This window comes from Elaeis guineensis, chromosome 13 (genome assembly GCF_000442705.2).
Source record: "Elaeis guineensis isolate ETL-2024a chromosome 13, EG11, whole genome shotgun sequence".
Classification (NCBI taxonomy): domain Eukaryota; kingdom Viridiplantae; phylum Streptophyta; class Magnoliopsida; order Arecales; family Arecaceae; genus Elaeis; species Elaeis guineensis.
Genome location: NC_026005.2, coordinates 17,434,364 through 17,457,781, shown reverse-complemented (window position 1 = coordinate 17,457,781; position 23,418 = coordinate 17,434,364). Strand labels below are relative to the sequence as shown.

Here is a 23,418-nt window from a genome sequence, read left to right as displayed (position 1 = left end):
GTGTAAGCGGCGCGTATTTTGATATATACTGGAAATTACCTTCCAATATTGGAAAGATAAATTTGTTTTCAGTTGCATTTTTTTTAAAAAAAATTCCATTACTTCTTCAAATGCTCATCATTGACTCGGAGAAGGAAGATTCCACAGGAACAGTCCACCTGAGAATAGCGTTCTTTACCATCTACTTGGAATAAGACTCGCTGGTTACGCGCATTTCAGTGGATCGATGACCGAGTCAATCACTTATGAGTCCAATCTGGTTGCGGTCAATGATGGCATAATAATTTCAGTCCCCATGAAGCCGTAAGGGAAAACTCAGAACCGACCAGATCCCTTCTGGAGCTGAAAGTTCTCACTTGTGCTCGTTCATGGCGGTGTCCGGACTCCTCGGTACAATCTTTCTTCTGCTCCTCCAAACCAGAAGCAAGATGACACTGGGGCATCAAGAAAAAGATTTGTTCACAGCTTGCCCTTCATCCTACTGCGGAAAAGGAGGCCCAGAGATCAGATACCCATTTCGGCTAGAATCCAGTCCACCATACTGTGGTGCTCGGGGCCTAGTTCTCTCGTGCTTGGGAGACGACACCCTTCTCTCACTGCCTGGGTCGGGCTCCCATAAGGTGATTGCCATCGACTATACGGAATCTTTAATAACGATCAAACTTGGAGAGCCGTGGTCTGACTGCCAGGTGCAAAACTTCAGCTCCACCAGCCTCAAAACGCCAGTTTACACACCTCCGACAGGCAGTTTGGTGAACTGTTCAAAAGCATGGAATGACGGGAGAGAAAGAGAAGAGTATGGCGTGACACCGATCTCATGCTTGAGCGGTGCCGATCATTTTGTTTATCTGGCTGATGACAGCATGGTTATGAGCGCGCTACCTTTGGATTGCGTGGTGGTTTCAACTAATCTTGTGCTTCCACCAGGGAGAGATTTTGAAATGGGAGTGGTGATGCTCAACTGGAACTCTCCTGAGACTGGCCATAAATGCAGAGCATGCGAATGGCATGGAGGACGTTGCAAATTTGACTGGGCAACAAACCAAGCTCCCTGCAGCTTTCCCGAACAGCCTGGTGAGCTTCCATATTCCTTCCTCCAGTGGATGGTTATTTGCTAGCTAGGGAAGCCGGAAGCAGTTTAACTCACGGTGGTGAGCTATGGCGATCCCAAGGTGTCCATTATACTCGCACCAGGCCATCACCATTCACACTCAGGTGGCACTCGCCACCGGTGGCGAGCCATATTTTTTCCAGTTGCTAGTCTCTTTGGTCTCTGTTTACGCTCGGCTATTTGGATGCCGGTTTAATTACTCGTGGATATGTTACACATTCACTTACCACTGGAATGAGTGAAAAGGGGAGGAAGAATTCTTCCGATTTGACAGAAACTAAGATCATAAGATCCTAAAAGCATTTGGATATAGAAAATTACATGATCTTGCTCGTCCAAGCATAAACTTTATAAACTTAAATCTAGACCTGCTTATCGGGCAGATCAGGCTGGGCTCGGATCAGGGGACAGCACTTTGTATTATTAATATGACTCAACCAATTCTCAAACTAAAAGTTTTTATTCGTATTGCTTTTAACATGGTTGGAATATGCAATGATTTTCAGTAGTCTTTAATATTGCATAATCCATACTAACAACAAGTCCAAAATCGAAATTAAGTATTCTATAAATCCACCATCCATCATACAAAATTTGAGCATGATCAACAAAATGTGTGCATTAATTATTTAGCAAGCCAATTAGCCTTTCTCGACCGTTTTGGCATGACTCTCCTAAGTGCTAGCCCTTGGGAGACGTGATTTTAGCATTAGAGAGAACCAGGGTCATGAAGAACTAAATTACTTATTTGTTAAAAAAATAAAATAAAGGAAACACAAAGAAATTTACCAAAAAAAGAAAATAAAAGAAGAAATCTCACAAATCGCATTTTAAAACAATATTTTTGCTTATTTAAAATAAATTTCTTAAAATACGGCTAAAAGTAGTCCCATGACTTTTTTTTTTTTTTTTTTGGTAACAAGTCCGATGACATTTAACAGGCACGTAAAGACCGCATCTCTTCTTTCTGTCACATTCCAACCTTTGGAACCTCTACCGGCTACCAATATGGGTAAATCCAATGAGCTAAATTAGTTATACTCTTGAATGACCCTTCTTCACCACTTGTACTCCTTCACCACTTTCTATTTCATGTTAATTTCAAACAAAATGTGATACATGTGCACGTGATAGGATATAACATTGCCGATAATTTATGCTTATTTGTCTTCAAGTTATTTCATTTCATCCATAAATTATGTTTCGGCTACCCAGAAATCATATCTTAGCATTTGCTTATTTGGAAGTATTCTTTCAAATCCAGGCAAAATCATAAATAGTCCTCATGGCACTTAGTAGCAGGTATTTCTTATATTCCAACGAATTGGAACGTACATCCTTACGGGTTTGTGCCAGCTATACTTTTGGATGACCTTTGATCCAACTTGTGCTGATTGTGTGCAAAAGCTCTGAAGAACTTCATATAATTTTCCGATGTACATGCTTCTCATATTGTATTCAATGTTAATGAGATCATTCTTTTCTTTTATATTATTTTAACTAATTTAAACATCTCTATAATTTAACATCCAAACAAATTCATCTTATCTGCTAATCTTTTGTGCAGATTCAGATTCTTCAAACAAGAATCACACTGCAGGTGAGTCCCTGTAAACTGTTCGCAAATTTTTCTAAAAAAGCACTCATCTGAACTAGTCATGTAAGATAGAATTTAATGATATGTGACAAATAAACAAGTCAAGGATTCAGCTTGACTGGGGAATTTTAAGTAAAGCATTTGTCTCTGCTATGGAATGTAGTTTAATGATTTATTCAATCTTATCGGTACCCGCAATCTAACTTGTATTCTCCCTCTTGTGATTTCTAACTCTTCTAAATTCTTTTCTACCTTCTATATGTGTTCCTCCATAAAATTGGATAGGAGTTAGGGCTAAAATCAGATCGGATACAGATCGAATATCAGTATATCGATATATATATTTATTTTATCTGATGAATACAAATATGGATACAGATATTATTCAAATGTAAAAATTTATATCTATATTTATGTTAAACAGATATGGATATAATTGAAATTTGCAACTATGAATATAATGGCAGATATAACTTAAATAATTAAATTTTATAACTACCATGTCAAAAATATTACTAATTAGATAATAAATCAAGTTAAAAATATATTTACATAGTTGTATATTTTTTAAAAAAATTAATAAATATTATATAAAATTATATAGGATTACATATAGATCTGAATATTCGGATACAGATTAAAAAGTTATCCATTTATATTTATATATATTTTTCTTTGATGGATATAGATACGGATATAGATATTAGTCGAATTCTCAAATTTCTGTCCATATCCAAATTGATTTAGATTTAAAAACAGATTCAGACAAATAATATTCGTATCTCTTTCACCCTTAGCGGGAGTGGGATAACTCTTTTTCACCATCATAAAAATAAAAATAAAATAATAAAAAAAAGTACAAAGAAGAGAATGTTACCAACATTAAGCTCAATCATTAAGATGGTGAATGCAACCACACATACACGGTAATGCCTAGGCATGCATCATGCGTGCAGCCCACCATTACTATTCACGCTGGGGTGGCACTAGCCACAAATCACGAGCCAAACCTTTTATACGCTAATCTCTTGGGTTGAGTCTTTGCATTGCTATTTAGATGCCGGTATAATTATCAATGGACTCAATCGGTCCTAAAACTAACATGACTTCATTAGCTTAACTCTTAACAACATTGGAATATGCGATGATTTTTACTACTCTTCATTGCATGGTCTATGCTAGCAACTCCTAAAAACTACACTAAGTAGGCCATCAATATTTCACAACGCAACCCATCTTGTCTCAGCTGGTCCGCACCACTCTCTTGAGAACTTGCTCTTGGTAAATCACATTTTGACTTTTGCATGTTTGATTAATCAACTTTTGCATGTTTGATGAGTCAACAAGACTTGTTTATTGGAAACAATCATAAAATACGGCTAAAAATGGACACGGGACATTTAATAGGCGTATAAACTTCACATCTCTTCTTTCAACCATATTCCAACCGCCCATATGGGTAAATCCAATCAGCTAAATTAGTTATACTCTTGAATGACCCTATTCTCTTCAAAATGAAATATGATGCATGAGATGCACAAGATGAGCTACAACATTGCCGAGACTTGTGGACACATGCGGGAGCTTGACAAACGCTCTGCTACAGAGTTTGGGTTCTATCATGGAATTGATGCTTTCTGTTTTCAATTTAGATCATAGTATTTAGTTTCATAGACACATCATATTTTGACTGCTAAGAAATCACAACTTTGGCTTTTGCTTATTTGGAAGTATTCTTTGAAATATAGGTAAAATCACAAAATGCAGGTATTGGTTATATTCCAACTGATGGCTAGTATTTCTGTTTAACTGGTTCTTTTGTCCCCTGATCTTCTCTGTGATATTCCTCTTTTCTATTTTATTTGACACTTTGTTTTCTGTGGGAGCTTCTTTCGTTCCCACAAGGCACACTCGGTAATTGCTCTTTTAATAAAATTTGGGGGAGAGTTTCACTCCCTCCCGCTTGCTCCTCAAAAGTTATATTCCAACTAATCGGAATTTATATCCATATAGATTCATTTAATCAGCTGATTTAGTGATACTCTTGAGTGACCTTTAATCCAACTTGTGCTGATTGCGTGCTAATTCTCTATATATATATAGTGCTCACATAATTTCCCTATATATATATATATATATATATATATGCATCTCATAGCTAGGTCAACCAATGCTAATGAGATAATCTATCTTGTTTTAACTAATTTAAACATATATCTATAATTTTATATCAAACTAATTCATGTTATCTGTTAATCTTAATTTTCTGCAGGTGAAGATTATTCAAACGTCAACCTCATCATAGGTGAGTCCTTGTAAACTCTTAGCAGACTTTCATAGAAAAGCACTCCACTGAACCGGTCATCTAACATAACATTTAATGATAGATGACCAATAAAACAGTCAACCTGTGGCTTGCTCAGGAAATTTTTAGTAGAGCATTCTCTCTTGCACCCCCAACCGAATTTGTTCTCTCTCTTTTATCCTTCCTACCTCCTCTTCTCTTCTTTCCAACATCATAAATTTATTCCTTCATAAAATGGGATGGAAGAGGGATAACTCCCTCCCTTTTTATAAAAAATAAAAAAAATAAAGTAAAAAGAAGGGTATGGTATAAGCAGTTTTTTCATTAGACCTCATCTGTAAAAAATTTCCATGTGACTTTTTTAAGTATGCGAGATGCGAGATGGAGTGACTATTAGGAGGAACTGCATGGCATTGGTAAAAACTACAGCGGGACTTGGTCTATAAATGGCATATAAGGATGAGAGGCCTTCTCGATGACATATAACAATCATTTTACCATTTTTTCCTCTTGCAACTGAGTGTGGCAGGACAAATTCTGCTAAGTATTCCATTGTTTTGCTTCAGGCTTATCCCTTGGTGCATTTGTCGTACTAGTGTCGGTGGCATTCAGTCTAGTCTACATCTTTAGAAATCTGACAAGGAAAAAGAAGTACGTTTAAAGATAGAAATGTTCCTTGCAACCTACAGGGCCACAAAACCCACGCGATACTCTTTTGCTGATGTTAAAAAGATGACAAAGCATTTTAAGCATAAATTAGGCCAAGGTGGATTTGGAACCGTGTATAAAGGAGAGCTACCAAATGGGATTCCAGTGGCAGTTAAGACGCTGATAAAATCCAAAGGGGAGGGAGAAGACTTCATCAATGAAGTAGCCACAGTTGGAAGAATCCACCATGCAAATGTGGTTCGTCTTTTGGGATTTTGTTCAGAAGGAACATGGCGTGCACTTATTTATGAATTTATGCCAAATGAGTCACTAGAGAAGTATATTTTTGATAAAAGAAACAAAACAGATCATCAACCATTGGTCATGAAAAAGCAGCAAGAGATCGCTATTGGGATTGCTCGGGGTATCGAGTATTTGCATCAGGGTTGCAGTCAGCGCATCCTACATTTTGACATCAAACCTCACAATATTTTATTGGACCATAACTTTAATCCAAAGATTTCAGACTTTGGCCTTGCAAAGTTATGCTCAAGAGACCAGAGTATTATCACGATGACTGCTGCGAGGGGAACAATGGGCTACATTGCACCCGAGATCTATTGTAGAAATTTTGGAACAGTATCTTATAAATCAGATGTCTATAGTTTTGGAATGTTGGTGTTGGAAATGGTGGGTGGTAGAAAGAATGTTGATCCTGAAATCGAGAAAACAAGCGAGATATATTTTCCAGAGTGGGTATATGGCCAGATAATACAAGGTCATGATCTAGAATTGGTGATGCAGAGGAATGGAGTTGAAGAAGATATCGCCAAAAAGCTTGCTATAATAGCATTGTGGTGCATACAGTGGAATCCAATGGATCGACCCTCCATGACAAAAGTGATTCGCATGCTGATGAAAAATTTGGAGAGCTTGGAGATACCTCCTACGCCTTTCGTCTCCTCCACTGGTCAAAAAAATGGCATGTAAACAAAATGCAGATTTCAAGAGCAGACTTAGTTGACATACCACAGAATACTATAAATGTTCCACCCTATCAATACTGTATAATGTTATATTTGTACTTTTCATATCTTACTCCTATACTGTGTCAAGACTATCTATCTTCTGCTTAGCTACAATGACTTCCTGTAAGTGATTTTTGTAAATAATGCCTAGAAATAATTCAATAAAAGGATTGATTGTCCCTTGAGATGAACCGTAGCTAGTAGAAAACCTTAAAACGATGGAAGATAATAAAAAGTTTCAAATTTAGTGATGGATACACCAAAATTATAACTAGTGCCAGGAATCTATTTGCCAACTTGGTCAGACTCAAAGTCCGAAACCCCTCTGCAAAAAAATGAGTTCATAGGCATTCTGGTGACTCAACAAGATTTGGGCCAAATTCAAACATGAATGTGCCAAAAAAATCATGTTAAATAGATTCATATAAAATAAAATTCACTAGAAAATTTGAATATTTTTTTGCCAGAATATTTTCCTTGCTTTCTATAAAGCATGTTTTTAGGAAGCAAGGAAGTAATAGAAACTTTCCGCAAAATATTTTGATCTAAATAATCTTAAAAGTATTATATCTAAATTTCTCTGCCTCTATAGTCTGTTTAAAACATCAGTTGCTAAGTATTATGAAGTATAGATTATCTTTTATGCTCATCAAAGAAAAAAAAAGAATTCAACCAGCCATATAAATTCAGCAGATTATTGACCATTTTCAATGCAAAAGTTCAAACACCAAGGTGCCTCTGGTGTTGAGGCCTGGTATGAGCTAGCCTCCGTGTCGCCCAAGTTGAAGCAACCCCATCTGCTTCTATGCACATCAATCCCGATCGAGGTCATGGATTGTTCCATCGTTACATCCTAATCTCGCCCTTTAGATCCCAGATTCGGATGATTTAATTCCTAGTTCAAATGAAGGAAAGAGATTAGCACATGCTGTAGCCTTTCTTGTCATGAGATATTTTAATTACTTCAAAATTCTTTACAAATGTACATTTTCTTCCAAACATTGTTTCCTTTTCGATTTCATTCTCTTCCCAAAAAAAAAAAGGAAAAAGAAAAAGGAACAAAGAAAAGAAGCAAAGTAGCGAACTAGAAAAATAAAGATGTTTCTATTTTAAGACAAACAGGTCTCACTCCTTCCCCTCATCCAGATCAACATCCAGGTCCGATCCCAAATGCTGTCCCATGAGCTATTTGCAGTAGCCCAACAAGGAGGTCGAACTGGATGTCACTTTGTGTTATTGTATATCATCAAGATTGAAGCTCTATATTTCATCAGAAAAAAAAAAAGATTGAAGTTCTATATAAATGGATGGCAGTTTACTAAATAATCTGACAAGGCACATATTTGTTTTGTTTAGGCTTTTGACCATTTGTTCTCTTTATCTTTAGGTCAAATTTTTGGGATATTTGTACCTGTGTTGTCCAAGCAACTCTTGCCTTAACATGATCTGGGATGGCATGCTCTCCTTTTTTTTTTATTTTTTTATATGATGCCATGTTTGTTTTGATGAAAAGAAAAGAAAAACCAATCCAAATTTATTAAAAAAAAAAGAAAGAAACGAATCCAAATTTATTAAGAAAAAAAAAGTACAAAAGGATCCCTAAGAAAAGAAGCCCCTGTCAACCCATCACCACTGAAATTTAAATTTCAAATTCCCCCGAACATCCCATCAATATTTAAAATTCAAATTTTCCTATATACATAAAATATTAATTTTTAAATTCTGAAATTTGAATTTAAAAAATGAGAGACCTCCTTCATTCTACCGATAGAGGTGGAGCATTGCTAACCATTAGAAGAAATCATCGGTTCAACTTGTCTCAAGAGAGGAGAGGAAGATCTAAACCCATTCTACCGCCTAGAAAAGGGGGTCTGGCAATTGTTTAATAGCTGGATCTAACTGCCAACCTAGAGAGCAGAGGATTGTTGATAGCACCAAAGCTCCGAAAGAGAAGGTAGAGAAACTTTCAAATAAGGAGGAGGGTTGACTACCGAGGGGGTTTAACCAACGCAAAAGAGAGAAGAGAGGAGAGAGAAATGAGAAGGATTTTCATGCCTCGTCTAGGCACGGCACCAAAAAAGAAGCAGAAATCTGACAATCGGGGAAGAGTGGGTGCCGGCCACAACACCATTAGCATTGGAAAAAGGGAGAGAAGCACAGAGAAGGCAACCAGCATCCGGCATCCAAAATATGAGAAGTTGAGAGAGAGGGAAGGAAGAGGGGCTTCCAGTGGCAAGCCCACTACTGAGAAGGGCTAGCAAACATCCTGATCCCAATGCTAGGAAAGAAAAGAAACAGGGAGGGCCTTTGCACTACCTTAAAGGAAGGAAAGAAGATGAAGGAGAGAGAGAGGGGGAAAGATTTAGTTCCCAATCGAGGAAGATAGAGATCCTTAGAGCCAAAGGAAAGAAGCAGAGAAGAGAGAACGGTGGAGGAATGGGGGGGCCGACCAACCACATCGAAGGTGAGAAATCTGGCACCAAAAAAAGAAGGGAGAGAAGGGAAACCAAGTGCAAATTCCAGTGATTGACCCACCACCGAGGAAGGCCAGTGATAACCCATGAAAAATCCGACAGGAAAGAGAGGATGAGGGGCTCGACCGAGGGGTGGGGGGGCATGGGTTTCCAACGGCAAAGAGATAGGGAGATGGAGCAAGGGATAGGGAGAGAGATAAGAAAAAATCGGCTCCCAGTCGAAAATGACCTCACCAATCGTCTAGAAGAACCAGTGAAGAGATAGAAGGAGAGGATGGGGGAAAGAAGCTCGACTACCAACCCAAAAATGCTCAAGCTCACCACTAAAATGGGCCGGTGAAGATAGAGAAATAAAGCATGGGAGAATAAGTCAGCATCCAACCAATTAACCGAATTGGCCGACCAATGTTGAAAAAAGAGGAAGAGGGAGGTAGAGAAGATGGGAAAGAGAAGAAAAGAGAAAGAGGGGGGAGGGAGAGACACTATTAGAAATAAAGGCTTCATGGATGAACAATTCCATCAGAAAATCCTATAAAATCAATCAAAAAATGTGTTTCTCACACATTTTCTTATGGATTCTCATCTGTCAGAAAAATCATGTCAGTAATTTTTTTATGACAGATCGTATCCATCAGAAAATTTTTTGATAAATTTATGACAGATAATCTATTAGAAATATACTTTCCACATTCTCCAATGCATATTATTTTTCTGTCAAGAAATATAATTATGATAGAATTTTTTGATAGATAATTCGTCAGAAATTTTTTTGACAAACTATCCGTCAAAAAATTTTTTATGACTTGATACTCATACCAATAGATTTTTCGTAAGAAAAATTTTTGATAGAATATCTATCAAAAATCTATCACTATTGTATTTGAATTTTTCTCCATTCACTAACAAATAATCCATCACTAAATTTACAGATAAGAAATCTATCAAAAATCCATCAAAAATTTATAAATCTTAATTGAATATCAAATTTAACAAAACAAAATGTTGAGATACACCCATTAATATTCAATCAATTACATATATTCACGATCTAAAGTTTATCGTTAATTACATTAAAATATATTTAATACCATAAATAAAAATTCTTCACATACTTATAAAAGTGCATTACATATATAAACGTTAAATCCAAAATATTAAATATGTAGTGAATCAGCAACTAGAGATCATTACCATCATGAGGAGAAGGTGAAAATTGGCCTGAAGATGGTACCTCCATGCCCTTTGAATGTGTTCAAGCTTCAAATAAGAAATCAGAACCATCATCTAAGCTACAACTCGTGCCTTTATCTCGACTGTCCCTACCAACATGGGCTCCTCCATCTATTTGTTGAGCATCTCCTCAAATTGCTCCTATGTCCAATTAAATTGGAATGAAGAGCTGTCTGATTGTGCAGGAGTAGGATGCAGAAGGACCTCCAAGTATAGATGTTGCTTTTACAACTTATAGAAGAGAAATACTAAAGAAGCCAACTTGTGAAGCAGATAAAATGGAGTGAAGATACAGGATATGTAGAAAGATCCATGAGTTACCTGCAACTTACAAAAGAGAAGATCCATTTGGAAAGAGAGCGGTTGACCTTATTGACCTTGCAAGATGGCCATCTGGAGATTTCATGGTGCCTATAGATATGTTTCATGGTTGTAATACAAACTGTGAAAACATAAAATAACTAGTTTCAGATACATGATGCTCCACCATAACATATATAAAATGAAAAATACATGATTCTCTGTTTTGAGATTGCAAGTGCAACAAACAAAGGTAGAATTTTCAGAAAACTAGCATTATGCACATGCAAAGTATATAACCCTACATAAATGGTTGATGAGCATTGAGGTTCTATAAAGACTCGCTATTGTATGTTAAGAAAATTAAAAATTTGAAAACAGTTGAATCTAGTGGTTGAGTCAACATCCCAGGACTTCCCGTTATAGTAGCAAGAAGATAAACAAGCAGAGGCCAATTGTACATCACGAATTACACTAAGACAACAGAGGAGGAAAAAAATAATGATGATTATTTCATAAAGGCACATTGCATTACTGACATTATTTAAAATCCATAAATACTGCTAAGTAAGAGCTTATAAAAAAGACTGCAGGCATCAGTTGCACGCTTAAGCTTCCCTCCAAGGCTTTTGCAGGATCTTTCAGGCTCCCAGCAAAATACTGTTGGAGAACCTCGAGACTGATTGTTTTCTCAGCTTTACCTTGTCTGCTTTCAAGTGGCCTATTATTTTTATTGACCAAGGAAGAATAAGGAGTTCCAGTAGCATCTGTCAGGAAATGTTGTTCTGACAACTCAGGAATTGCATTTTTCTCTTTCTGCATCCCATTAAGGCCCTCAACAGGATTACATTCAGGGAAAGTATGAAGACCATTCTCACAGCTTCAAATACATATTGGTTTAGGTTCCGATCGATTTTTGACTCTCAATTTCAAGCATGTCAATAACTTCAAGAGACGATCCTTCTTGTAGTTCTACATCAGTGATAACTTTTAGGCTACAAAAACATTTTTCCATCATGGTTGTCATTGACTGCAACAATGCCAGTTGTTCACCAACATTCTTGCAGTCAAGAGACAGGAAGAACTCAAATACATAATCATCATGTCCAGTCTGAGTAGTCTGTAAGCATAGAGCAAAACAGCAGGCCAATCCAAACATTTGAGCATAATGGACTAGAGGATACTCAATTTTGAAGAACTGAGTAATATCTTTAAAGAAACATGGCCTCCATGATGCGAATGCCCTGCCTGCGACACCTTGTCCCTTTTGAAGATGATGTTCCACACATGTCTCCCTGAATCCCCACATGTAAGCATCAATGACATGAAATGCCACATCAGTTGTTGACATGCAGACTTGTCCCATGCAAGTACCATCAAAGCTGGAGCAATTCTTTTTGGAACCAGCACCATGTGCAAGAATCCTATGATGTCTGCAAAGAACCCATATCTGAGCCAAAGGCAACTTATGTGCTTCATAGACCATGGTGAGGATTTTTAATATTTCAGCCAAAGCAGCTCAGCATCCCTCATTGCATATCTAGTTCAGGATAGAGAGAATAACATGTACTTGAGAAGAAATCAAATGAAACAATTTAAGCTGCTGTTGCAAAAATTTATGACTCACCTAAACATTCGAATGGTCAAGAAAATCATAACTTTTTAGATTTACTGAAATTATGTTACTGAAAGGAGAGTCAAAAGGAAAAGGAAACAACATAATTAGACATCCTTCAAAAAATCGTCCACTTCAGTGAACAGGCCACCAATGAGGCCACAACATGGCTCATCTTTCTTTTTAAGTCAAGAATGTTTATGCCTCATCATAGAGATACCCAGATAACATTTTGATTGGTACCAACAGTTCATAAGTATCCTCAACATTAAAAAAAATAATAATAATAAAATACTACCTTCATTTTCTTGCTAACTTAAAAATAGAACTTTGTTAAATTATAAATTACATAGTCAAATTTAAAACACTACTTTTCTGAGCACCTAAGTAATTTTAAATATGTGATCATTTTTAATTAATGTGTTTACAGAAATTACCGTAAGCTAATTTCAGTTATAACAGAGACAGCATTCTTCTCTTAATAATTTGGTGTCGCTCATCATCCACTATCGACCCCCAACATACACATCAAAGAACAAGAAAACAAAAGCTTCTACACTTGATATCTGTCTGTCCTATTTAAAACTACAAGCTTTGTCGAGAAAAGCTTTTAGCAAACTCTCCTCAATAACTTTGATTGGGATAGTGTCCGTAATTGGGATGCTAAGCATCAATGACACCATATGCAGCTGATCTGGATGATCACCAGCCAACAATCAGCCACATGAAACTGAATGGATTCTGACAGTGAGCCACCCCAGTGGCACAGTAAATCGAATTGTTTGAGACCTGAGTAGCCAAAGAAAATAACCTGTTCTGGAACCTAGATTTCAATCATAAAACTTGTCCATTGAAGAAAAATATGAATGAGGGTTGAAATTATTGGTCCAGAAACCTCACATTAGCTGGCGTTGCTTTTCTTGTTCCAAGACAAATAAGTTGGATCACCATGGGGCTTGCAAACAGAAACCATAAGAAAGGATAACATATACTTAAACCTTAAGGGGAGACTATGACTTAATGTATTGCTATACAGCATAATTGCATTAGTTAGAAAGTCACTGCTGCAAAGCCAGCTTGTTAATGACATGATAAACCGAATGCTTCAAGCATAACATATTACAACAGAGATACAGAAATTACAAGGAAAAACAATGGATAGGAATGAAGAGATCATCCTGATATGCAGCTGTTATCAACATTTTGAAAGTACGCAATCTTTCAAGACACGTCATTATGTTAAAAGGAATGGTATCATGCCAGTGTAGAAATTTACTTCTGGTATTTCACATGAGTCAAAGCAAACAAGACTGAGATCAGAATGAAGGAGGTGCCAGTGGCAATATAGGCCATCTCAAGGAAACCATTTTTGCCTCCCAGCCAATTGGATGTTGTAAGAACAATCTTTTTCTTCCCCCCAAAGCTGTAAGTATTGTACTTGTTAACAAGATGTACTATCATGATCTCATCAGCATCTATAACCACTTCAATTATACCATACCGTGTCCTGAAGGTAGGCAGAACAGCAGTATGCATCCACACCATGAGATCCTCTTAGTCGCTCAACTACTTCACACTATGAGATCCTCTTCGTCGCTCAACTACTTTCAGGAAACAAAATGTAATCCAGCAAATTTTCTTGAAGCAACAAAAACAAATGCATACATGCAATCACAGGACTTGGGATGTGCATGAAAGCACCCATAGAACAGGAATGTCTATGAAAGCACATCCCAAGGAAATGACGGCAATCCGAGACACCCACCCAATCCTAGGAACAAAAAGGCATTTTCTAATCATCAGAAGATGGGGAAGGGGAGGGAAGGAACCCCAGAAAACTAAAATAGAAAGGAACGGCAAATCCATCATTGCTCTGCTCCTTTTCTTAAAAAAAAAAAAAAAAAAAATCAATATTCAGAAGGAAGGAGCGGAAAAAAAAAAAGAAGATAGAAAATTAGGAACTTAACTCGCTCTAACTCCGGCCAGCACCCTCCGCCCCATAACGCTGAAGGGCCTCTCCAGGAAGCCGGCAGATCCGCCACTGTGGCAGCACCTCCGCCCCCATCTCCTCATGGAAGCTAATCGCATTCACATTCCAATCGAGCACGCACCAGTCAACCCTCCCCATCCCCATCTTCGCAGCCTGCGCCGCCACCGCCGACAGCAGCATTCGACCAAGCTCCCTTCACCGCCAAGCCGCCCTCACAAATATATCATCCACGTACCTCCCCAGCTTCGCCAGGAAGGTTGAGTAGTTCGGGAAGCACAGCACGAACCCCACCACCACCGCCCCTCCGCCGCACGGCGACGCAAACTCCACCGCCTTCGGGTCCTCCAGCACTTCAGCTCCACCCGCCGAACAATCGGGCAGAAGAGAGAGGGGTTCGCCGCGTCCTTGTGCTCTTCATCGCCTTTGGAGAAGAGATTCGGGGAGCGCTCGAGGATGAGCACGGTGAAGGACAGGACGGCTGGAGGTTGGGGAGAGGGGAAGAGGGTGGAGGAGAGGGAGGGCTTGATGGCGGAGAAGAGGTGGGTCAGCTTCTCGAACTCCACCATCTGGTGGATAAGACGGTGGATGTGGGGGATGTCCCGGCTGTCGGCGAGACGGATCCGAGCCTACACAGCGGCTGGTTGAACCGGTGCGGCAGCGGTGGCGGCGGAGGAGAAGAACACGGTGAAGTCGCGAGGGTTTTGAGGAAAGGGGTTTGGGATGTGGGTTGCTCAGGGGTTGCGGGTGCTAGGGTTCATGAACAACCAAGTACAGTTAAGGCCCTCCATTAATAACATTCTAACTAATATTTTTGGATATTGTTGGGCACATCAAAAACTATCAAAGCTAACTAATTTCATAGGCTTGAGTTTTTTTTTCTTTTTTTGGTAAAAGGGCCGAAGGTGTGTATTAAGCAACAGATACTATATTGAGTTTAATGGAGGGGAATTGGCCTCGTGTCTATCAAATTTTGCATTGTAGTCACTCAAGTTTCATAAATTTCAAATAAAATCAGTTCGACCAACTTGTGAGAAGAATTAATTGATACGATAATATTTATATATAAAAAAATTATATAAATATAAATTACATAAAAAATAGATAATTTTGTTATAATCTATTTTATAATAAATGTTTACACATACTTAATAACTCAGTAGCCAATTCAATTAATCATCTATTATTTATTGACAAATTATGTTTTGTAAACTAAAAATAAACTAAGCCAATATACTAATCATGATAATTTTTTGATATTGCATATGTATAGTATACTTTTTTGGGACAACATCTTATGTTATCATAACTAATATACTAATCATAATAATTTTATAGTAATGCATTACATATCGCCACAAAGAGCATCCTTTTTATAATGATATTTTATATTATCATAAATAATATACAAATCATGATAACTTTTTAGTAACACTATATATTGTCATAAATAGTATCTTTTTGTGACAATATAAATTATTATCACAAATATATACTATAAGGCATAACTTTCTAGTAACGCTTATATATTGTCATAAATAGTATAATTTTTATGATGGCACATGATGTTCTTACAAATAATATATTATTTATGATGATTTTTTAGCCACGAGTAATATATCATCACTACAAATTAATCTCTTATGACAATATTATATGTTATCACTATTATACTCAATATTAATGACAAATGTTAATATCGTCACTATAGACTTAGCGCAGTAACAACTTTTTAGATCGTTACTATTGTGTCACCACTATTACTCTCAATTCTTATCATATTCTCTTATTTCTATATAATTTTTTTTAAATTTTTTCTCCAATTTTTTTGGAGTTTTTTATTTATTTTTTCTCTACTTCTTTCATCCTCAAGAACCTCAATCAAATGAAGGAGCAATCAAACAAAAAACATGGTGGCCAAATAGGGAAGCTTAGTCAATGGGAAAATAAGGGTTTTGAGTTGGATTTATATAGAAGGGTTTAAGTAGTATAAATAGTTTATCAATCATGATATAAGTATGTCTTGGTTAGGTTTTGATGGCTAAAGTAGTGAATAAATTATCTAAGGATTTAGAGTTCAAATCCTTCCATTTATCCATCACAAAATTTCAAACTTGTGTTATTAATTTTTGATAGATTATCCATCACAAACTTATGATGTTAATTATTGACTAATTATCCATCACAAAATTTATCATACTTATGATGTTAATTTCTAACAAATTATCCATCACAAAATTTATTTCAAATTTCTGATAGCTCTTCTATTAGAAATAGATATTTTAATAATTTAAAAATTATTAAAATTATGTTTCTGATGAAAGTTTTGGTTAGAAATATTACTGATAAATAATTTATCACAAAATTAGACACAAATATTTTTTATATTATTTAGATTTTTTAAAAAAATTCAGACAGATGTTTTAACAGATGTTCTGATGGAGTTGGTCTGATAAATAATCCATCAGAAATTTGTCAGAGATTTTGAGATATATTAATTATATTTTGTTCCTCCTTTTTTGACGTTAATCTATTAGTGATCCATCAGAAATTTCTGATGGATCATGCCTGTCAGAAAATTCCACTAGTAAAGCCCTTATTTCTAGTAGTGAGAGAACAAGAGAGAGGGGGAGGAAAGAGGAGAACAGGGAGAGAGAGAGGAGAAGAGAGAGGGGCCCAGTGGTCGATCGTTGAAGGAAGGGATCCGTCAGTGGAGGCCTCAGTGCTCAAAGATTAGTGGGAGAAAAATTTTTTTTCAAACCTTCTCTCTTTAAAAAGATTAGAGAGAGAAGTTCATCCATATGATGTCATAGTAGTGACAACATTTCCTCACTTGTTAGACTATGCCTAGAAAAATAGTTCTTGCTAGAGGTTACAAAATTTTGCTACAACTCAATGTGAAGGTTCTAAGCATGTGTAATTAAGTGTACTCATATATCTTGACGTGTTTTCCATGCAAAAAATTTATATTTTTCATATCCTATTTGCCCTCGAAATCTCAGTGAAAGTTGGAGATGGTTTTTCACACAAAAGATTTATATTTTTCATACTCTATACTACCCTCAAGATGTCAGTGAAAATTGGATTCTATTTGCACAAATATCTAAGACTTTACCACGGTAAACTAGCATCTTTACTCTAAAATCTTATGAAAATCTTGTTAGGATTGAGGAGATAGTACTTTACTATCGAGTCCTAAATAGCAAATTTCTATTCATCAACAATAATTTCAAATATCTTATACCTTGGTAAGGAAGGTGATATGAGCAATGACCACCTATATAGCATAAATAAGTGCTTTTTTTGATAGCAGCATAATACAGCAGAGGATTTGGTGAGACTGTCATTGCTTCTATTATGATATGTTCCAGTTACCTGGTTCACACTTACTCACCATTGGCACTTGATCAAAGACCTAAGTATCTCTCAGTTGATTCATTAGCCTCATCCCTCTTCGACCTTTATTTCTTGGATGTCCCGTTCTTTTGGAGTGTTGATGGTGAACTTGGATGGGACCCTGAGAAACTAGGAAGCTATAAGTGGCCTTGTTCGCTATCTTATGCTGAACTAATATTAATGGGGGCTTGGCTGAGACTATATGTTCTAGTTACTCATTATAACCCACAGAAAGTTTGATTGTACGTTGCAGTGGCCTAGATCAGTTGTTTTTCACACCGCAGTGCTGGTTGCTCTCCAATATTGTAGGATATCTTGCAAAGGAAGCACTCTTTTAAAAAATTCAAGGTGTTGCACATGAGGAGGGAAGGACATCAAGCTACTAACTAAGCAGCTGAGCATGCATTGAATAATAACTTTTTAGTTTCAATATGAGAAGGTTCATCCTAATCTAGCTCATATATTGGCTACACAAATTTCGAATCTAATATTTTGCAAATGGTTAATATTGCTTATTTTGCTTTTCGTCTTCTCTTTATGTTTCAGTTGAATCTCAAAAGATAGGCTGTGGTGCTCTCTAATGATTTTTTAGGCTACTAGACTTGTGGTTTCTAAATTTCTGTAATGGCCTCTGTCTTTAGTCTATTGTCAATCTTCTTTTTATCTATAATTATCTGGTTTTTCATGTTATATTGCAGATTCTTGGGCTTCTTTTCTTTCTCTATAGCGATTGAGAGCCTAGTTTCCATTCTCCTATAGTTTTATAATTCTTTTTATTTTTTTATCTAAATTGAAAGCCACTAGAACCACCAGGAAGATCCTATTAAAAAGGAATTAGAGAAAGAGTTACAAGCTGGAGAGATTCCACAGCTCCTCGACATAGGAAAAGAGATATACTTCTGAGGAGACGAATAGGATACATCTACAAATGAGGACAAACCAAGGGGCAAGATAATGGAGATTAGGTGCTAGCCAAGGAAGTGGGGACTTGCTTTATCTTTGACCAAATTGCACTAAAGACTATAAGCTACTTGGGCTTGTAGAGGACAAGCCAATCACTGAAGAGGAAAAAGGCATCGCGTGCGAGCACCAATGTAGAGGAGGTTCTCTATAGGAAGAGCTTAGAGTTACATTCCTTTCAGCATGTCCCAGCAACATCGACAAAGAGCATCAGGATAACTGGTTAGACAGCCTTTGAAAACTTCATTTCCATCCAATCTATGCATATGTACCTAAAGGTTGATTGAGGGTGGAAGACCCCCAAGGCAAGACATGGACTTCCAAATCATGGAGAGAAAGAAGCAACAGGAGAAAAGGTGGTCAACAATTTTAGATGAAGAGCTACAGATTGAACAGCCACCTAAGATTTACTGAGCTTCTTTCCAATAGCATCTCTGGTATTCAATTTATTATTCCAACATAGTCATAGAAAATATCAAACCTTCAGAGAAATGGAGATTCCATAAGGTGGAAGCAAACCTATAGACGCTCCCAGAGGAGTTAAGAAATTGATACAACGAGTCAGTAGTGAAGTCGCCGTTGCCAATAGCCTTCCAAACTAGCCGGTCCTCATTGCTACAAAGCATGATAAAGCTCAAGATTATAGAGATGTGGGCAAATTGGTTGCATACCTCAAATGAAGAATTAGAAAGTAGTTTGAGATGCCATCTTCTTGAACTCGAATTGAAGTAACTTGCTACCATGTCATTCTTGTTCCTATAGAGCTTAAAGAGGTCAGAGAAAGTGCTTGGAGGGGAGTGTTGATGATCCAATTATCTTTCCAAAAGAGGGTGTGGAGACTATTGCATAGCTAAATTGAGTGCGATTCCAAAAGGCAGATAAGACATGCATGACATCTTGCCATAAGGAAGAGTACCTCCTAGGTGGTCTTTATAAGTTAGCTAACCTGATTTTCTTATGATATGGCCACTAAATTTGCTTCTTCCACATACCAAATTCATTTGAGAGCAATCTCCACCACTACTTAGCAAGAAGAGAGGTATTAACTGGTAAATATTCTTAACCTTAGCCATCCTGTTTTTCAGGCAAACGATACTCCAACTGACCTTACAAGATAAGCCACTGGTTAAGGAGGACCTGGCCCAAAGGAATGGCCATCAACAAGAGTCGATCTTCTTAGCCACCCAAGTAGGTAACCTGAATAAAGACATTAAGTATAAGGATAGCGAGGTGAGAACTAAGTTGACCAAGATGAGCCTCCCTATAAAGGAGAGAAGCTTGAATTTTTATGTGGTAAATCGAGATTCAACCTTTGAGAGAAGAACATTTTAGTCTGATCTCGAGAGCCTCTGGCCATCCAACGACAGCCCAAGATAGTTGAATGGAAAAGGAGGGATATAGCAGTTGAACCAAGATAGAATTTTGACAATATAAGAAGGAATAATCTGATAAAAGGCTTTTGAGAAGTCTATTTTGCAAATCACATTTTATCCAGAGGATCGCCTGGTGTGGTGAATGATCTCACTGGCAAAGAAATAGTTATCTAAAATAGAATGCCCCTTAATATAAGTAGTTCGACTAGAATCGATTAGGTCATTCAGGAAAGGTCTCAACTTGTTAGCAAGCAGCTTGGTAAAAATTCTTATACAACAATGAACAAGACTTATTGGCTGAAAGTCGAAAGGTACCTTAGCCGCTTTTTTCTTTGGGATAAGGGTGAGGGAAACATAGTTGATTTTGGCTAGGTCAAGATTCAAGAAGAACATCTAAGTGAAGAAGAGCATCAAATCTTAGATAACTAAATCCCGTAAATGTTGGAAGAAGAGCAAAGTGAAGCCATCTGGTCCAAGGCTTTTATCATCAGGGTTTTCATGTCATGTTTATACTTCTAAGGTTCCTTTGCTTCATCTTTTTATATTACGTGGCTATTTTTACAGCCATATGCAAGTGTCTCTATTCAGCAAATCTATTATAGGCATTTCAATTGTTCAAATTCTGGTGTTTCATAATCCCATACTCACAAGTAAGGGCCTCTAGTTTTTTTCTACTTGCTACATGGTTCCAATGGTTTTTTAAGGTGTTGAGGATGCAATTTGGGCCATCGTTTAACCTAATGCTTACTTACTCTATTTGGAGCTAATTATAGTTTTCTTCTCTTGTTTTATATATCATTGCTTACTCTCTCATATTTTTTTTTGGGTTTGTTTTTTCTTTAATCTTTTATCTACTATTGATGCCTTGTGATAGTCAGTTTATGGCAATATAGTAGCATAACCACTTTATTATTAATTTTTTTAAAAAACACAGCAATTTCAAGCATGATATAAGATTGATGCAAAGGGGCCCTCCTTAGTGACACATATGAGCTCCTATAAAATCTCTATTTAAAACCAAATACTAAATTATCTCCTACTTTAGTAGGGTAAGTGAACCCAAGGTCAACCCTAACCAATTGCAAAGCTTTCCCCTCCTATTGACTCCGATCCCTCTAGTTATTTCTGAAAAAGATTTGGATGCCAAACCCCACCAATCATAAGTTTTCTTAAATGTCACCATTCTCATCCGATGGCTGTGAATATCTCATCACACCACTCCTTGTCACATGGTGGGCCTCCATGCCAACACCCTTTCACAAATCATAATGTGACAAATGCGCCTTCTATGGGTCCCCTAGAAGGCATAGAAGGTGTCAAGTTGCATCTTTTACATTAAAGAATGATTCACCTCCTTTCATATTGCTAACCATTAGATTGCCCAATCTACACTTTGAAAGCTGTATAAGCAGATGAAAGAAAAGTTCGATGGTGCTTTGAAATCTATATGAGGTGTCATCCAGTGGCTGACATCATGAGAGAAAATTAATTATTCTTTCGGACATAAGATACAATCCAGACCCCTCCATTCCTCTCTTTCCATAACCATTCACATTACTAAGGGTCCATCCAAAAATTATCTTTTTTTGGCTAAGGCGGAGCACTCATACAACTTGAATACAACCAAACAAGTCAAATAAATAAAAAATAAATATTATAAAAATACAATGGAGTAGCCAATATATTGGTCTACAAAATCCTTTCTGAATGTTCCATAATAAAAGAGATGTATAGTAATAACCCTCATCGACCTCTCAATTCAATCCATCACAATAGCCAAGTCCCCATAGATCGGCCCTCTATGACCAGAGTGGTTCAGATGCTGATGGGGAACCTGGAGAGCTTGCAAATACCTTCCACACCTTTCGTCTCCTCCACTAGTCAAGGGAATGGTGTGTAAACAATTTACAGATTTCAAGAGCAAAAACTATTGATATACTACAAAATACTATACATGTTCTACCCTATCAATCCTGTATAATGTTATGTTCGTACTTTGCATAGCTTAATCTTAAGCCATGTTCAGACTTCATCAATCTTCTACTCAGCTATCATGACTTCCTCTAAGTGATTTTTGTAAATAATACCTAGAAATAATTCAATGAAAGGATTCATTGTCCTTCAAGATGAATAGAAGCTAATAGAAAAGCTTAAATGGAGGGTAATAAAAAGTTTCAAAGTTAGTGACAGATGCACCAAAATTATAATTAGTATCAACAATCTATTTGCCTAGTTGTTCAAACTCAAAGTCCAAACCCCATTGTAGGTGTTAGCTGTTAATCCCGATTCTTTTGCTTTATTGTTTTTTATTTGAATAAGTCTTGGTGAGTTTGTTAGTCTAGGTTAGTTTGTTGAGTCTATATCTCCTATTACTATGGAATGTTAGCTATGTATGCTTAATCTTTATCTTGTAGTTAGTGGTAGCATAAAATCAGGAAAGCAAAGCAAAAAAAAAAAATGATTCCTCCTCTCAATTTTATTTCTTCGATCTTTACTCATCTTGCTCCTATAATTTTGTTTGTGTAAGTAATACTACATCAGTGATATCAGAGCTTGTACAATGAATAGCTCGACTCAATTCTCAATTCCTGTCTTGGATGGAAAAAATTATAATCGATGGAGTGTTCAAATGATGGTGCTTTTTCATTACCACGAGTTGCTAGATATCGTGGAAAATGGTGTTGCTGATCTTGCAGAAAATACAACCGATGCACAGAAGAACACCCACCACGAGAGCAAGAAAAAGAATAAGAAGGCATTACATTTCATTCATCAAGAGGTGAATGATGAAGTTTTTGAGAAGATTGTGAGAGCAATCACATCAAAGCAAGCTTAGGATACCTTGATGATGTCATACAAAGGTGTGGACAGAGTTAAGAAGGTGAGACTCCAAACTCTGAGACGTCAATATGAGTCTTTAGAAACTACTACTACTTATATTAGTCGAGTTCTTACTTTGACAAATCAAATAAAAATATATGGAGAGGAGTACAAGGAGCAACCCAAAGTGGAGAAGATTTTACAGTCACTCACTTCCAGATTTGAGCATATCATGGTGGTGATAGAAGAAGTACATGATCTTTCTTCAATGACTATTGAGGAATTATCCAGCACTTTGCAAGCCCATGAACAACGCATGAATGAGAAGAAAGTTAAGAACCTTATTGAGCAAGCTCTTCAAAGTTAAGTCCCCATCAAAGGTGATCAAGGTGGTAAAACAAGCCAAAAGCCCAGTGGTTCTCATGGCAGAGGACGAGGACATGGTGGCTATTACTACAAAAGAGGTCGTGGTGGTCATAATAACAATCATGGAGTTGGAGGCAATAATCAAGAAAAATCAAGTACTAGCCATCAACAAAACTCAAGAGGTCATAGCCGTGGACGCGGTAGAGGA

General features: G+C 36.9%; 1 protein-coding gene and 1 pseudogene across 1 annotated transcript; one reads left to right on the top strand and one right to left on the bottom strand.

Moving 5' to 3' along the window:
* The first annotated feature begins 118 nt into the window (after positions 1 to 118).
* Positions 119 to 6,950, top strand: LOC105036390 (rust resistance kinase Lr10). The gene is given in 4 exon segments (XM_073247201.1): positions 119 to 1,074; positions 2,679 to 2,711; positions 4,981 to 5,013; positions 5,516 to 6,950. Coding segments are annotated over 4 exon segments (1,908 nt in total). The 5' UTR covers positions 119 to 368; the 3' UTR covers positions 6,652 to 6,950.
* A 333-nt stretch (positions 6,951 to 7,283) lies between these two features.
* LOC105056417 (L-ornithine N5-acetyltransferase NATA1-like) lies at positions 7,284 to 17,692 on the bottom strand (annotated as a pseudogene).
* Positions 17,693 to 23,418: the final 5,726 nt, after the last annotated feature.